Source organism: Naumovozyma dairenensis, chromosome 2, assembly GCF_000227115.2.
Source record: "Naumovozyma dairenensis CBS 421 chromosome 2, complete genome".
NCBI classification, from domain to species: domain Eukaryota; kingdom Fungi; phylum Ascomycota; class Saccharomycetes; order Saccharomycetales; family Saccharomycetaceae; genus Naumovozyma; species Naumovozyma dairenensis.
Window position 1 is genome coordinate 46858 of NC_016480.1, and position 16774 is coordinate 63631.

Below are 16774 nucleotides of genomic sequence, written 5' to 3' on the forward strand. Positions count from 1 at the left end.
GTATCTTAGCTGCATTTACAGCACAAACAATACATTGCCTCTAATCTCAGTGAAGAAAATAAAGAAAACGCACAAACATATACACACACATATATATATATATATAACCAGTAGTAACGAAAAACAACACCAACAAATACACAGCGTTATGTCCACAGATATATCGATACCGCCCAACAAACTATTCTTAAACGAAGAAGATAAAACAGAAGAAGCATTAAATTCTTTCATCCCTATAGAATCATGCATCTATTCCTCTAAGAAACTAGGTAATTCGAAAAACAATGACTTCATCGAATGTGATTGTTACGAAGATAAAGACCCTCAAATACACATTAACCATGCATGTGATGAAGATTCAGATTGTATTAATAGATTAACTTTAATCGAATGTGTCAATAATCTTTGCTATTCATGTGGGAATGATTGTCAAAACCAACGATTTCAAAAAAAGCAATACTCGAACGTATCCATATTTAAGACGAAATTGAAAGGATATGGTGTAAGAGCTAATGAAAATATTGAAAATGGACAATTTATTTATGAATATATAGGGGAAGTTATTGATGAGATACAATTTAGAGAAAGAATGATTGATTATGATTTGAAGAAATTTAAGCATTTTTATTTTATGATGTTACAAAATGGTCAATTTATCGATGCTACTATTAAGGGATCTTTAGCAAGGTTTTGTAATCATTCTTGTAGTCCCAATGCATATGTTAATAAATGGGAAGTTGCAGGGAAATTGAGGATGGGGATCTTTGCTAAGAGGAAAATTTTGAAAGGTGAAGAAATTACTTTTGATTATAATGTGGATAGATATGGTGCAACAGCCCAAAAATGTTATTGTGATGAACCAAATTGTATTGGCTTCCTTGGTGGGAAGACTCAAACTGAAGCTGCTTCATTATTACCTCAAAGTTATGCAGAAGCATTAGGTATTCGTCCATCCATAGAGAAACAATGGATAAAAGAGATGAAAAGAAATGGCCAAAAAATTGAAAAAGCAAAGAACAATGATAATAATATCAATGTAGATTTTGTCGATTCCTTGGATATCTTACCTTGTGAAACGCCTGATGATGTACGAAAAGTGATGAGTATTCTTTTACAAGTAGATAGTACCTACATGGCAACAAAATTATTCCATCGTTTATTTAATATTACAAATGAAAACGAAATTTTACTTCATCAAGTCATAAAATTGCATGGTTATATTTGTTTCTCCAAATTATTAGATTTATTTCAAGATGATTCCAACACCATAGAGGAGATTTTAGAATTTTTAATGAGATTACCCAAATCAACCAAGAATGGGATTGTGTCATCTCAAATTGATAAAAAAATTTCCAACTTATCTGAAGAAATACCGCATTTGAAGGATCAATGTGATTTACTCATTGAAAAATGGAACCAATATGAAACTTATAATCGAATAGCTAAAAGAGATATAACTAATGATCTTAATGGTAATGGTAATGGTTCATCATCCAACTTATCAAGATTGATGGATATGAGAAGAGTCAGATTACCCTTAGGTTGGGAAATCATTTTTGAAAATGGTCGACGCCTATTTTTTAACGCCGAAAGGGAAATCAAATTAACAGAACCTCCGACAGAAGAACAACTTAGACTTGATGATCATGCCAAAGATAAGGATGTAAACGATAACCAGAACGGCCGCCACCGTCACCAAAATCGTAATCGTGACAATCACCACCGCCCTAGTAGATATAACAACAATGAGGATAATCTCGAGAGTCATTGGAATCATGATAAAAATAAAATTGATTCAAATATGATGTTAAGTAGTAAGAAAAGAAGAAGAATGGAAAGACAATTAGAATTATCCAAAGCAAGAGCTTATGCAAATAAGAAACGTCGTGAAGAACTAGAAAAGAAAATAAAAGGACAAACTTCATCTTCAACCCTGAATTCACCAATGGAAAACAATTCAGATAACAATAATAGTAGTGGCAAAGATGATTTAAATCTGAACAAAAGTAATAGTCTTAATCATAGTCATAATAATGCACAAACTCCAAGTCCAACTCCTGCGGACCACCCCTCCGGTGTCGAAACGAATAAAACTGAAATTTTAAAAATTATAGAGCATGCTAATAAGATTAAAGAACTTGAAAGAGAGAAAGAGTTGAAATTGAAAAGGGAAAATGAAATGAAAAGAAAGAAAAAATCTATATCTGAAAGTAATGAACATAAATGGGATAATTTCTTTGCCTCATTTGTCCCCAATTTAGTTCGTAAGAACACTGGTGATGTAGAATTAAGTCGTGACCATATTAAAGAATGTTCAAGAGATATAGTGAAAACTTTAACTTCCAAAGAATTGAAAAGAGATGATCCTAAACCACCTCCAGAGGAAGCTACAAAGGAAAAAAAATATAAAGTCAATAAATTTGTGAAAATTTATATGGAAAAATTCATTACTAAATATAAGGAAAAACATTCACGTGCTCAATCCCGTTCCCGTTCCGATCTACACCATCATACTGGTAAAAAAACTTCGTCCTAATTCAGAAAGCAGCATATAAACATTATAGAAAAAATCCAATAGATACTTTGCACTTCTATCAATCGAAAAAAAACTAGACACATCGAACTTTGATAATAAATGGAGATATATTCATTTATTGAAACAAGTCTTTTTATAGATGTGATAATAAACCGCTCCTCCTCTGTGCCTGGTGCTTGTTATGGTTGTGTATTTATTTGTAATCTTTGTAACATTACTGTTATTATATTCAATTTATATTGACATCAGTCAATTGAAGAAGTGGAACAACATCTTTTAGAAGAAACTTCCCGTCTAATTGTTGTTTCACTTTGTCCTGTTTGTTATCAGATGAAACTGATGTTAGGCAGCGGGGTCATGCATAAATGGAAAAAATATGTTTTATAAGGGTATCAGCCTTGTAATTACCCGATTAGGTAAATTACAAGGCATTTCCTTATGTATTCCTTGTTGTATGTCCGAATCTCGACACACAAAAAAAATTACATTTCCAAAATGTATATAAAGGTCCAGCAGCGATATACCCTAAGAAGATAGTAGCAGATCTTGGTTCCTGTCTCTGGTACTGTAACCCCATTTATTATTGCTTTCTAGTGAACGAACGAGCTAACACAAAACTAATAATGTCATCCTCAGCAACGTTAACTCCAGAGACAAGTTCAATAAATATTTCCGACTATTCCCAAGACGATTTTGTGCATCATACTAATAATAATAATAGTAAAGTTCGTTACTTAATTGCTTCATTTGATGAAGAGAAAATTGAATATAAATGCGAGTGTAAATCATGTATTGAAAGTCGTAAATATAGTAGGTTATTAATTAGGTCATTTTGGATAGGTATAGTGATACCTTTTATATGGATTATTTCATTGGGGGTTAGTCTATATTTACAATATTGGCTTAACCATGAAGTTCATCATGATAATTTGAGTGAAGAGGAGTTCCCTACTGTTTTCGAGAATGAACGATATTCAAAACGAAGTCAATTGAAATTGTCTAAGAATACAGTAAGGGAGATGACAGATTTAAAGGCGGAAGAAAAATCAAGGACAAATAACTTTGATATAAGTATAGGAAATAATAAAGTTGAGAATAATAATAATAATAATAATGATGATGATGAATATAAAAAAATGAAGTATGAATACTTGAAGAAAGTAGTTGAAGGAATTGTTGATGACCATGATATTTTGAGGCAGTCTTATAGAACATGGAACTTAAGAACTATTGGTGCTATACTTGTTTATGTTATAGTTATTGTCATAGTTGTAGTTCTATGTATACATCATAGTTCAAATGAAATGAAGTTCAAAAGACAATTTATAAAAGACATCATAAACTATTGCTAATATATACAGTATTAAATTAGACTATATGTATATATTTATCATGAAATGACTTTGATTAACATTTTTTTTTAGATAGTATAGAAAATATGATTACGTATAGGTTATGTAATATAAAAAAAACCTAGGAAGTCGAGAAAATCATGCATATTCGTTAACATTTGTGATATATTGATAAATGAAGGAAATGGCGGAAAGGTGTCCTGGCATATCAACATGTTCATTAACAGAATGTAAGGTCTTAGCTAAATCATCATCAATGATTGAAGCAACGAATCTGTAAATATTTTCAGATAAAGTCCAATAGTATTTAGTGTCAGTATTACCTGAAAATAATCCAGTGGTAATGAATAATTTCTTATCCTCATGGTCATCATCATCGTCGTTGTCATCATGGTTGAGTTTATGAGTTTTGGTGGCGAAGACACCATTTTCGAAAACATTTTGAATGGTACCGGCCAAAAGGTCCCAAACAGGACCATCAGTTGGAGACATTGGAGCTGGTTCTAATGGTCTTAATGGTTTCAATTCGATATAACCCAAATCAGTTTCAGGGACAATACATTCATCATCCAAATAAAGACCATAGTCATATTCTTCAGCGATTTCTCTAGCTAATTTCAAATCCTTCTCCACAGTTTTATTAACTGATGAATGTAAATCAATCCTGTGATTAACTAAGAAAGTTGTGTCTTCAGGCAAGGCGTTTGCCTTAACACCGCCATGGATAATATCTACAGCGCTTGTTGATCTAATTAAATCACGTAATGGTTTCATAGATTCTAGGAATTTAGACAACAACTTCCCTTTCTTCTTATTTTTCGTTGCTTGTAAGATGACTTTACGATCCTTTTTAGACATTGATTTGGAATGTTCAGCTGCACACACTAGGGACCCATAAACAGGATTATCGTTTTTGAATTCGAATGGATAAGGAGAATCCTCAATCAATGAAATTAACTTCGAAGCGATACCGATGGTAGTATGATCAGGAGGAATTGAAGAATGACCTCCCTTCCCGACGACAGTAAATTCTACATCCACATACCCCTTCTCGGTAGCGACAGGAGACGCAATATATAAACCGTCATCCACTTCAACGACACCTTCACCTTCATCGATAATGGAATAAATGGAATCATTCCCATATCTCTTATGAAGGAATTGAGCCAATGATTTGGCACCATGAAGACCGTTAGCTTCTTCATCGAATCCCATTGACAAAAGGACAGTTCTATCAGGGACGAATCCATCTAATAGCAATTGTTCTACAGCTTCCAATTCGGCAATTAATAAATTCTTACAATCATTAGAACCACGACCCCAAATGAAATCTGTTTCTGGGTCATAATGTCCGGAAAAAGGTGGATATTCCCAATCATCTAGGGATTGTTCGTTTACGGGGACCACATCTTGATGAGACATCAATAGTAATGGTTTTTTGGTTTCGTTTCTACCTTGCCATGTGTATAGAAGGCCGAATTTATTTATCTTTTCTAACTTTAATTGAGCGTGTACTAAGGGGAAAGTTAGTTTCAAATATCTGTGGAATTGATTGAAATGATGATAGTATGAAGGATCATCCTCTGGAGAGGGATTTATATCTTGTACTACGGTAGGAATTTTTACAGCGCCTGATAATCTATGGATAGAAGCGTTTTTGAAAGTCGGATCGTTTAAGATTGTGTAAATGGAGCGGTTGAATGATGGTTGAATTGGTTCGGTAGCACGACAACGTGGTTCTTTGTCGTGTGGGTTATGGTGTGCAGTGACACCCCAGACAAGCAAGATTGTTCCGAGAGTTAAGATGACAGCTAATGTGTATAATAGCGCTTTTTTGTTTCTTACGATGAAAGATCTAGAACGAGCAAATCTAGATCCACCTTCGTCTGTTGGTAATCCGATCATCTTCTTTTGATGTTAGATGTGTGTAGTATTAGCGGCAGACCAGTAGTAATATTAATAGCTGCTAGCTCAATAATATTATCAGTGATTTAATGAATGGTTACTTCCTTATGAATAGAAGAGGAATGAACGATTGAGAACAGATCCAATTGAGTTTGTATTCGCCACCCTTATATATATAGACCCACTACTCCATAGCCGGCACCCCAATATAATATTAAAGACAAGCTATATCTCCTATCTATCTATCTATCTATCTATCAATCTATCTATCTCTAAAAGTGAAAAGCTGTCTGTGACTGACCGCACAAAAATCTGTCGGTCAACGCGATGACTTCGGGTTTTTCTCCTTACTTCGGTGTCCGTTTTCGCTGTGGTGTCTGGGTGCAAGGTCCTCTCGGAAACAAAGTGGTCTCGGAGGAGGGTGTCTGTCCCCTTAGAAGGCGTCTTTAAAACAAATTTATCTACTCGAGCAGATTGTTTGAATAACTGATTCTATAGTGTATAGCGAGCACATTTCTTGTCCTCAGGAATTAAAGGACTGTGATTAATATATATATATATGTATATTATTCAATCATTTGACGAAATTGTAGCTATACTTTTAGTTCTCTATTGCTCTTCTGTTAGGGATAAAGGCATGGCAACTGAAGAAATGGTACCAAATGTTAAATCATATCAACGATTCTTGCATATATACAAATACAATTGCTATTGCAGCTTCATTTCAAACTGTTAGCAGTTATGCCCTTTACTACTATCGAATGTTCTTTTACGTAAAAATGGCCACAGGAACAAGAAGGTGACGCTGTTTATCCAAAAGAAGTTTCTATGAATCTTTCCCTCTTTAACGTCACTAGTTGCTGATAAAGAGTACCTGTTAAGCATATATACAGGTATCTGCCGTTTCGGTGATACCCTAGAAAAAATGAAAACGTGATTGGTATTCTTAGTAGAACAGAGCGTAACGGCTATCAAAAGGAGTTGGATTACTGGCAAATAATTGAGGCTTTCATCACTTCAATATCTGCTTCAAGTTTGTCAATTTGGGCCATGAAAGAATTGCAGTTCACTGCTATTGATTGAGAATAAAAACTAATATCTAAATTTTCAAAGCTTTCTCCGACATTAAGGATTTGAGCAAAGACCCCTAGGCGATAGATACTACCCTAGAAGTCAATAGAAACAGCCCCCATTGCGGCACTTTTCTTTCGAGAGTATTTCTTACCATCAAAGAGTTGTTAACTTTATAAAATATAGGCTACGCTCAATGCCCTCAAGAAGAGAATACTTGCAATATTTGGTAGCCCATTGGAGAAAAACACCTCATAAGGATACCGTTAAACGTGTAATGCTTCTTTTCAGATATAGTAATTAAAAATATTCGTCAAACAGATGCAAGATACAGCTAACCCTATATATGACATTATTATAGTTATACTCGCTTACAACGTTCCCTTCTTCTTTTGTAAGGTTATGTGGTCTAAATCTACCTATTTATTATTCTGCCGTATTGTTACTTCAAAGTTTGTGCTGTGGTGATTGGGTGTTTTTGTGAGAAAGTTTCAAATGAAAAACAGACGCGTAAAAAGAGACATTTATCTTACGCGTTTATTACTTCTTATTTTGCCAGGTCTCAGTAATTATTATTACCATTTATCCGTAATTCAGAAGCTGATCTGTGTATTTACAACAATATTATCTAGGTACCTAATAGTGTGTATAAAATAGAATAGAAAAAAGCAGAAAACTAATAACATCAACAATGGCCAGCGAAACTCCAAGATTAGACCCTACAGAAATTGCAAATAGTAATGCATCTGTCTTCAGAATAATTGCACAAGTGAAATCACAACCAACTGAATCTACACTAATCCTTTCATCTCCATCCAAAGGTAATGAAATGATTACTTTAAGTAACGTAAGGCTTTCGATGACAAGAACTCCCTTCCAGATTGATTCGTGGTATGAATTCGTCTGTAGAGCTAATGATACTGGTGATGTTGGATTTCTAATATTAGATTCTGTTCCTTGTATATTAAAGGAAAATGAATCAATAAGTATTGATGGTATAGTGGCTTTACAACAATTGACGAAAAAATTCCCGGAAATTTACTGAGAATTCCCCGTACCTCCTCTGAAAGGAATAGTATATATACATATATACATACACACGTTCATATGAATTCTTACTTTTTTTTCACATATAACTTATGTAATTTTGTGTACTTTAAAATGCTACAAAAAAAGAAAGAAATCAATGTCTAATATATATATATATATATACGTGGATATCTATCACTTCCTGGCATTAATCTTCCTCACAGATAATGTCAATCTTTTACTTGGATTATACCCAGCGCCATTATCAGATGGGAATAGTGCAGGGGATGCGTAATTAACATCACTAGTGATAGTATAAGACCAACCTGGTGTAATCGTTGTCATTTGTTGTAATGATTTTCTCATTGTCGAATAGAATGTCACTGCACTTGTTTGAAATTTCCTTGTCCATGACTTTTGCGAGGAAATCTTAGTCTTCGGTTGAGTTTGCATAGGAGCAAATCTAGAAATACCTGTTTGTTTAGTGTATGGAACGGTGAATGAACGAGAATCAATAGTTGTTCCTTGTTGATTATCATTAGCTTGTGTCGTAGTGGTTTGGATAGATGTCTGTGGTACCGGTTGAACAGTATCGCTGAAAGTATACGATGTGGCACCTTCCATGGATTTTAAGAAAAATCTTGGGGTATAATGGATTGTAGAACCTTGATCATTAACCCATGCGTAAATTTGAATGAAATATTGCCCATTACCTGTCAAAGTATCTGCCAAGTCAAAACTGTATGAGTAAACATTATCATCTACTGTAATTGCATCTGATGAAACTTGTGTAGCTAATGTGGCAATGGATTGAATATTATTATTTGGTCCTGTACAAAGGCTGAATGTATAAAATGAAATCTTATCTAATGTTGGATATGCTGTATTATCCATCCATTCTATTTTCAACGATACTGAACCACCTGACGAGGTGAAAGCGGCTCCTTCTGTGGGACTGACTATATTAACATCGGCTAATGCAATATGAATATATGAAAATAATAATAATAAAGGTAAAAGACAGTAATGATTTAGTATCTGGATATTTCCCATTTTTTTCCTTATCAGTTCTTTTCTTTTTGATTCTTCCGATTTGAAAACTTCCTGTCAAAACAAAGCAAAATAAAAGTATGTACGAAGATCAAGTTAGTCAAAGAGAGTGCTTTTTTAATGATTAATCAATATTTGGTTATTGTTATTTACTTACCTACGTATTGTACAATGCAAAAACCGAATTTGAGATTTTGAAGAGGCATGGAAAATGAAATAGGAAAAAGTTAAAGAGAAGTTTTTTGCCAAGGACCTGTTTCAAAACTTGTTATTTTTAGATATGGAAATTTCAAGATCGGATAATTCATCTTCGAGCTTTACGTAGATAAAGAAAGAAAACAAATGGCGTGTTGAAAACTTGGTGTTTACCTGATGAGGGAAGGGAATTACCAGAAATGGATGTTCCGGCTCGAGAGGTGTATTGGAAAAAGAAAAAAGAAGCAGCAACAGAGCAACGGCAACAAATAGGAACAATAACAACAACATAATACGTAAGTAGTTGACGCGACTGCGCCAATTCGAGATTTTGGAAAAAAAAAGAAACGCTCGGTGCGGAGATGGTTGGAATAAAAACCGGGTAATACTTTTGAGGGTTGAAAATTATAGTAAGGGCAAAGTAGGTTGGCCCTAGCCTTAGCAAAACCCTCAAATTAGAAAATTTCTGAGTCTCCAAAATTTTAATATCACGTGTAGGTATTTATATCCGAGAGGGTAATCATTTTACTTTTAGAGAAAACAAAACAAAACAAAACAAATGAAAACCGGAAAAACAACGAAATGTAATATCAGAAGACTGAAATATTTAGAAAAATAACGTTAAGTCCACTGGGAAGAAGTATCGAAGATAAGTTAAGTGAAGAGTGACGCATATCGGGATATAGTACCTTGAATTCCATCGATTACTTAGGCAAAAAATCCTATCCCCTCATTTGCTTGAAATTTCAGCATTTCTTCTATTCGTTACTCTTACATTAGTCGCACCTATTTCAACTGTAAACATCGTCTAGTGAGAGGGAACAGAGAGAAACAATAACCAACAATGGACTCTGAAACGAATGAAATCAGGGACCAAACTACAACACCTGTTGAAAATACAGATATAGATACCAAAACAATTGAAGATGAATCATGCGCGTCCCATGAAAATAATTTAAAATCTACTCTAGATGATACAACGGCTCTCCAAAATGAACAAGCTCAACAAATAGTTCAAACGCCAGAAACAAACGATAGTACTAAAGGGTTGCTCAAGACAGACACTGAAGGGGAGGGAAATGTTGTATCACCACCAAATGAAAACAGTTTATTAACCACTGAGGAAATCGATAATGATTGTTCTAACATCGAAGGAACGGAGAGCAATGGAAGTAAGGGACCGACTACAGATACTGTTACTGAAGCAAATGTTGAGCAGATTGAAAAGAATCCCCAAAATACAGATACAGCAATTGATGGTGACCAAAATATATCCAATTTGCCTGAAGAGAATATAAAGGAAGATGGAATTGTTCATGAAACTACCGAAAATGTAAACAATAATATCACCTCCGATGTTAACGCTCCTACCCCAGGTTCACATGATGAACCAGGCTCAAATCAATCGGTAATTAATGACAATGGAAATACAAGTCAAGAAGACACTACCACTCGAATAAATGGTACCAACAACATGACCATTAATGAAGAAAATACTTCGATAGACAACCCTAATTTACTTGAACATGTAGAAGATGACCATACTAAGAGTTTTGATAATAATATTAAGCTTGAAAATAAAGAGCAAACGCAGGAACAGGAGCAACAGAAAGAAGTGAACCAAGAATCAAACCCAATCCTAGATCAACTGGGAAACCAAAAATTAAACAAAGAAACAACCATCCCGGTGGCGACTGGAGAAGATTCTTTCGAACAAAATATCACAACTTCAGCACCATCACAACCACAAGATGCCATGGCTCCTGCGGAACCTAGTCAACTACAAGCAACTACTCCTAGTGGCTTACCACAAGGACAAACCAGCAATGTTATATCCTCAAATGGGATAATAAACAACACAAATACAAGTGAGGTTCTGAATATGAATGAGGATGACAATATGGATGTCGATGATGAACAAAGTTTAGATATACAAGTCGACGCACAGAAAGGGTTTTTTGGAAATGCTGAAGAAGAAGAAGAAGAAGAAGAAGATGACGTTGATGGTGACAAAAAAGTCGGTGAAAATACTGAACAAAGAAATGCACAGCAAACTGACAGTCAAAGAAGTGGTCCTGAAGTGGTACTTACAAAGGAAATAGATCCAAACAGTACAAAGCTAGATTTCCCACAATTCCATGAAATTGTAATACCGAGTTATTCGAAATGGTTCGATTTAAATAAAATCCACAAGATTGAAAAACAATCTCTCCCAGAATTCTTTACCAACAGAATCGCATCTAAGACACCACAAATTTATGTTAGGTACAGAAATTTCATGGTTAATGCCTATAGGTTAAATCCAACTGAATATTTTAGTGTGACCGCAGCAAGAAGAAACCTTTCAGGTGATGCCGCGGTAATATTTAGACTTCATAGATTCCTTATGAAATGGGGCATTATAAACTATCAAGTAGATCCTAAACATTTACCCAAGAGTATTGAACCGCCTTTCACTGCTGAATACTCTACTAAGCATGATGCTCCTAGGGGACTTTTCCCATTTGAAAGTTTCAAACCATCTTTACAATTACCGGAATTAGCAAAATTGAAAAACATGATGGATCTTAATGACCAAAATAGTGCACTTTACAAATATTTACTTTCAAAAGCAAATCGAGAAAGAAGAAATTCAATTCTTGCTGACGAACCATTGATGCAAGATGCTACAATTTTAAAAGAGAATAAAGCGAACACTAATAATACTAACCATAATACTAATATTAACGAGACAACGAAAAATAATAAAAGGACAACTGATGATGCTAAGTTAGATACAAATGATGATAAAGAAGAAGAGAAAAGAGAAGAAAACATGAAATTGGAATTGGGAACAAGTAACCAAAGAGAATCCCCTCATCCAGTGAAGAAACTAAAAATTGTAGATGCTGGGAAGGACAATAGTTGGACAGAGCGAGATATACAAAATTTGTTGAAAGCTATAAATGAGTTTGGTTCAAATTGGTATAAAATTGCGAAATCTATTGGAAATAAATCTCCAGAGGAATGTATTCTTAAATTTTTACAGTTACCTATTGAAGATAAATTTTTATATCAGTCTAATATGAACGGGAAAGAAAACGATATTGGCCCTTTAAAATATGCACCTCATTTACCATTTTCTAAAAGTGATAACCCCGTTTTATCAACAATTGCTTTCTTGGTTGGTTTGGTGGATCCAAAAACTGTTCAAAAAATGACCAATCGTGCCTTGAAAGAATCATTGGAAGAGAATAATATTGACGATGTGGATTCTAAAGAGGCAAAGCTTATAGAATCACGGAATGAAAATGATTCAAGTAACCCTCCAGTTTCTTCAAATGGAATTGAAAATAAAGAATCTGTCCCATCTATGATCAAGGAGGGTTCTGAAGTTGCTATGGCGGCGCTTGGAATAAGGTCTAATATATTCGCAACTAATGAAGAAAGAAAATTAGTAACGCTTTCAAACCAATTAGTCCAAGTACAAATGCAGAAATTAGAGTCCAAATTCAATTTATTGAAGAAGTTTGAAAAATCGTTAGAATTGGAAAAAAAAATTATTGAAAAACAACAAGAAGACCTTCTGATACAAAGGCTAAGTTTTATCAGGAATTCGAATATCCTTTTAAACAAGTTAAAGCAAAGCGTTGATCATGACGCAGAAACCAAGATAGATAATAAGGAGGCTTTAAAGGAAGTAATTATGGATGTTGAAAGATTCTTAGCTAATCCAACGAAACTAAGCGTTGGTTCATCTGTCGATTCTAACACGTTAAAAACAGGAGGCGCCAACGATTATGGTTCCTCCTCTTCTAAGACTGAAAAAGACATCAAACCTATCTCTATTGATGCACCGCAGTTTTATAGATACTGGTCAGCATAAGAGGTTCTATGTATGTAATCTGCGTAATTTAATATACAATTTTGTATCAAATATATTCGTCTCATCATACTAGCTTTTTTTAGTAGTGAACTTATAAGTTACGTATGGGAAATGTGTATTTTCCTTATCTATTGGGCGGCGGTACACAAACTCATACTAATAGAATTATTCTAGAAATAATGTTACTTAGGCCATTCAACCCCTGCATGATATGAAATGTCGTGAAATCTAGTTGATTGGGTCAGGTGCATTGACAAACTCAAATGTTTCCAAACTATATAACACAAAAGCCATAAGAAAGAAACAATGAAAGTACAAGACGTATGAAGAGAAAACCTTAACCCATATTTATTCCTTAGTGCGAGGCATTTGATTCTTGACTATTGTAACAAAAAATATGCATGATTTATACAATATTCGAAATGAATTTAACCCAAAGCAATAAAGTAATGTATGAACAAGACCGCCCTTTTACTTTCAATTTGTGACACTAAAAAAGGGGTACCAAATGAAATTATACAATCCACATCACTGTTCAATGAGTTTTCGGCCTACATATATTCACTAACACATTGATTTTATAGAATATGCATGAGAAAACCAAGGTGAATATCAATCCTCTGCTGTATCTCCTTTGTACTTTATCACAATACAATTAATGCCGGGCTATTTGCATATAATTTATGCTATATACTCTTCAAAAGGTATCTATAACTTATCTTATTATAATTTCTGGGAGAAAAAATTCATGGTATTACGACTACCTCTGGATTACCTAAAACTTAAACTTTCATTGGGATCGCTCTAATGGCTGTGAGAAAAGCAATATTCAGGTTGGTTCAAAGCCAATATTCTTTCACTTTTTCGGCTCTTAGTTTTTCGGTACTCTCTACTTTTTATTTATAGATCATAGCTGCACTATCTTCTTGTTCCAAAAGAAACTGTCAAAAATCACTTCCTATCTCATCTCAACTTCAGGCAACCCTAATTGAGTACAGGTACCAAAAAACTATTATCGATTTTTTTGTCTTGTATCTGTTGGACCTGAGTGTAATTAGCTTAACATTTAATGTTGGTTACTGTATTCCCATTTTTAGATTAACTGCTTAATGTTGAATATTTATATATTTATATATACATATATATAGTTATAATACGGGTTGAAATTATTATTTTTATATTTTATAGTAATAATGAATGAAATTATTTATTTAAATTGTTCGTAATATAATTTTTTATTATTATTATTATTATTTTTATTCGAATTATTTGAATATTTAAGCAGAAATACGCTTTTGAGCAGCGATTCTACCTCTTTGTCTAGAAGACAATCTAACAACCTTCTTTTCAGCAGCCTTTTCAACAGCTTCTTCTCTTTCAGTGACGACTAATTCAATGTGAGATGGAGAAGATTCGTACTTGTTGATTCTACCGTGGGCTCTGTAAGTTCTTCTTCTTTGCTTTGGAGCTTGGTTAACTTGGATGTGAGAAACATATAGTTTGGTAGCATCTAAACCTTTAGCCTGATAAAAAATTAATAGTTTAGCAAAAATTTGTTATTATTGATAATAACAATATTTACAATTTAAAAAAAATTGTTAGTAAAATTTGTTCTTTTTTTTAATTTCTTCAATAATTGGAGAGCCTTTGTAAAATTACCCTTGCTTTGAACCGATGATATAAAGAAATTCGATTCATGTATAAACCATTATTATTTCATACTGTGTTTTTTCCACTATTGTCTTGATTCTAATAATTACTTCTTATCCACTAAAAAAGCTAATGATGATTTTCTTAACACTTATCCTCAAAGTTATACTATTTTTGCAGGTAGATTCTATCATTTTTTTGTATATATCTTGATAAACTCGTTCTCATGCTAATGGATTAATCCTCTTTTTTTAACATATTTGAAATTTTTTCTTCAACTGGATTTTGTCATCACTTTGGTAAAACAAACAAATAACTCTACGGAAAAAATAAAATAAAACATACTTCAGCGTTGGCTGCAGCATTTTGCAACAAACCTTGAACGAACTTGACAGACTTAGCTGGCCATCTAGCCTTGGTGACACCGAATTCCTTACCTTGAGCGGTTCTACCGATAGAAGAGTTAAATCTTCTGAATGGGATAGCTCTTTGATGTTCCAAGACTTGGTCTAAGTATTTTTGAGCCTTAGTTAATTCCCAACCGGAAACAGCTTGAGCAGTTTCTCTAGTGTTCTTGAAAGAAACACGTAAGTAGGAACCACGGGCAGAAGCTGACTTAGCTGGGTTTGTGGAAGTAGCACCGTATCTAGCCATTTTTATCGATAGTTAGTTCTGTTAGGATCTTCAAAAAAAAGACTATTAATTGATGGTAGTAATAGACCTTATTATTGATATATATTGTTTTGATCTAACGTTTGTTAGTGGGAGGAATATTTCAAAAGCCCAATGGTGAGCCTACTTTGGAAGCTAGGCGGAGGCATAGGTAACACACTGTGGGTATTGGAAGAAGCCCTAGGCAGAGAGTCCAATTGAAAGTTTTGAAGTTTCTGTCTGAAGGAAAACGTTCCCAGCCGCGCAGAATTGGAGGATCCCATCGCCTTGTGCAGACAGGAACGAGAAGTTAGGGCCAAAACTTTTTCAAATTTTTGAGGAATAAAAATGTCTGGATGTTAGTTTTGGAAATAATGTGTGGGTTATTAAAATCAAGAAACGGTCGTATATTTTACTCTGGAACAAAAATTGAAATAAATTAATAAGAGGAAAAAGAATTCCGTTAAGAAAGAAACTACATTTATTTACCAAGAATGGAAGGTATCAAAATAACACACACACGTCTAGGTCAATTGATATCATAAAGATCCACCGAAAGCTCCACGTACGTGAAAAATGAAATCAATTACTCTTAATAACCTCCTTATATTATCTTTGGTATTTTCTCCAAGTTTGGTCAGTAGTATACAATGCTCTAAAGATGCCGTTTTGAAAAGGTATCAAATTAATGAATTTGCCTCTCTAGGTGAAATTGAAAGTGATACTCCTCCGAGTAAGACCACAGAGAAATGGTGGATTAATCCCTGTGAAGAAAATAATGAAGCAAATGTTAATATACCATCTGATTGTTATCATGATGATGTTAGTTGTGGTTTAGTAGAGGTGTTATTACCTGGTAAAGAAGCACTAACCACTCAAGTGATTAATTTCTCAAAGAATTTGAAATACGTAGCGGAGGAATTTGATGATAAATTATTAATTACCTTAAAAGGTACTAAGTGGGGATCTAATACATTCGATGCAGAATTTGAATTCAGTTGTGATCCCAAATTGAAATCAGATACATTAGTGGAAACCTCCTGGCAAAGAGGTTTAATTAAATTATATGTTAATGGTCCATCTGGATGCTTGAGAGATAAGAGAGATAACGATAATGATGATAACAATAATAATAAAGACAAAGATGATGATAACAATAGAAAGGATTCCGATAAAAAAAATGGGAATTCAGAAAAGAATAAAAGGAATGGTGGGATTTCATGGTTTTCATGGCTACTGATATATAGTTTAATGTTTACTTTGATCTATCTTATGGTTGTTTCCTATATGAACACAAGGGGTGGATCATTTGATGATTTCCGCACAGAATTTGTTACACGTTCCACTCAATTGCTAACATCTTTACCTGAATTCACCAAGGAAGTCATAAATAAAGTCTTAGGACGTAATGATTCTCAAAGAGGAGGTTACAGTGCAGTATAGAAAGAAAGTAAGGAAGAAAGAATAAAC

The 16774-nt window shown here is 33.9% G+C and overlaps 8 protein-coding genes across 8 annotated transcripts; 5 read left to right on the forward strand and 3 right to left on the reverse strand.

The window, feature by feature from the left end:
* Window positions 1-148: 148 nt before the first annotated feature.
* SET2 (histone methyltransferase SET2) lies at window positions 149-2536 on the forward strand (the record flags this gene model as incomplete). The annotated part of the gene is made up of 1 exon (XM_003668255.1): window positions 149-2536. The coding sequence occupies one exon, from the start codon at window positions 149-151 to the stop codon at window positions 2534-2536; it is 2388 nt and encodes a 795-aa protein (XP_003668303.1).
* Window positions 2537-3159: 623 nt separating this feature from the next.
* Window positions 3160-3888, forward strand: ASG7 (Asg7p; the record flags this gene model as incomplete). Its single annotated transcript, XM_003668256.1, has 1 exon — window positions 3160-3888. One exon carries the CDS (start codon window positions 3160-3162, stop codon window positions 3886-3888), a length of 729 nt encoding a protein of 242 aa, XP_003668304.1.
* Window positions 3889-4026: 138 nt separating this feature from the next.
* On the reverse strand, window positions 4027-5793 carry CPS1 (Gly-Xaa carboxypeptidase; the record flags this gene model as incomplete). Its single annotated transcript, XM_003668257.1, has 1 exon — window positions 4027-5793. One exon carries the CDS (start codon window positions 5791-5793, stop codon window positions 4027-4029), a length of 1767 nt encoding a protein of 588 aa, XP_003668305.1.
* Window positions 5794-7555: 1762 nt separating this feature from the next.
* RFA3 (Rfa3p) lies at window positions 7556-7909 on the forward strand (the record flags this gene model as incomplete). The annotated part of the gene is made up of 1 exon (XM_003668258.1): window positions 7556-7909. One exon carries the CDS (start codon window positions 7556-7558, stop codon window positions 7907-7909), a length of 354 nt encoding a protein of 117 aa, XP_003668306.1.
* Window positions 7910-8088: 179 nt separating this feature from the next.
* KRE9 (Kre9p) lies at window positions 8089-8946 on the reverse strand (the record flags this gene model as incomplete). The annotated part of the gene is made up of 1 exon (XM_003668259.1): window positions 8089-8946. One exon carries the CDS (start codon window positions 8944-8946, stop codon window positions 8089-8091), a length of 858 nt encoding a protein of 285 aa, XP_003668307.1.
* Window positions 8947-9982: 1036 nt separating this feature from the next.
* SWI3 (Swi3p) lies at window positions 9983-13003 on the forward strand (the record flags this gene model as incomplete). The annotated part of the gene is made up of 1 exon (XM_003668260.1): window positions 9983-13003. One exon carries the CDS (start codon window positions 9983-9985, stop codon window positions 13001-13003), a length of 3021 nt encoding a protein of 1006 aa, XP_003668308.1.
* A 1277-nt stretch (window positions 13004-14280) lies between these two features.
* On the reverse strand, window positions 14281-15307 carry RPL17B (60S ribosomal protein uL22; the record flags this gene model as incomplete). The annotated part of the gene is made up of 2 exons (XM_003668261.1): window positions 14281-14526; window positions 14999-15307. The coding sequence occupies 2 exons, from the start codon at window positions 15305-15307 to the stop codon at window positions 14281-14283; spliced, it is 555 nt and encodes a 184-aa protein (XP_003668309.1).
* Window positions 15308-15880: 573 nt separating this feature from the next.
* On the forward strand, window positions 15881-16747 carry ATG27 (Atg27p; the record flags this gene model as incomplete). Its single annotated transcript, XM_003668262.1, has 1 exon — window positions 15881-16747. The coding sequence occupies one exon, from the start codon at window positions 15881-15883 to the stop codon at window positions 16745-16747; it is 867 nt and encodes a 288-aa protein (XP_003668310.1).
* Window positions 16748-16774: the final 27 nt, after the last annotated feature.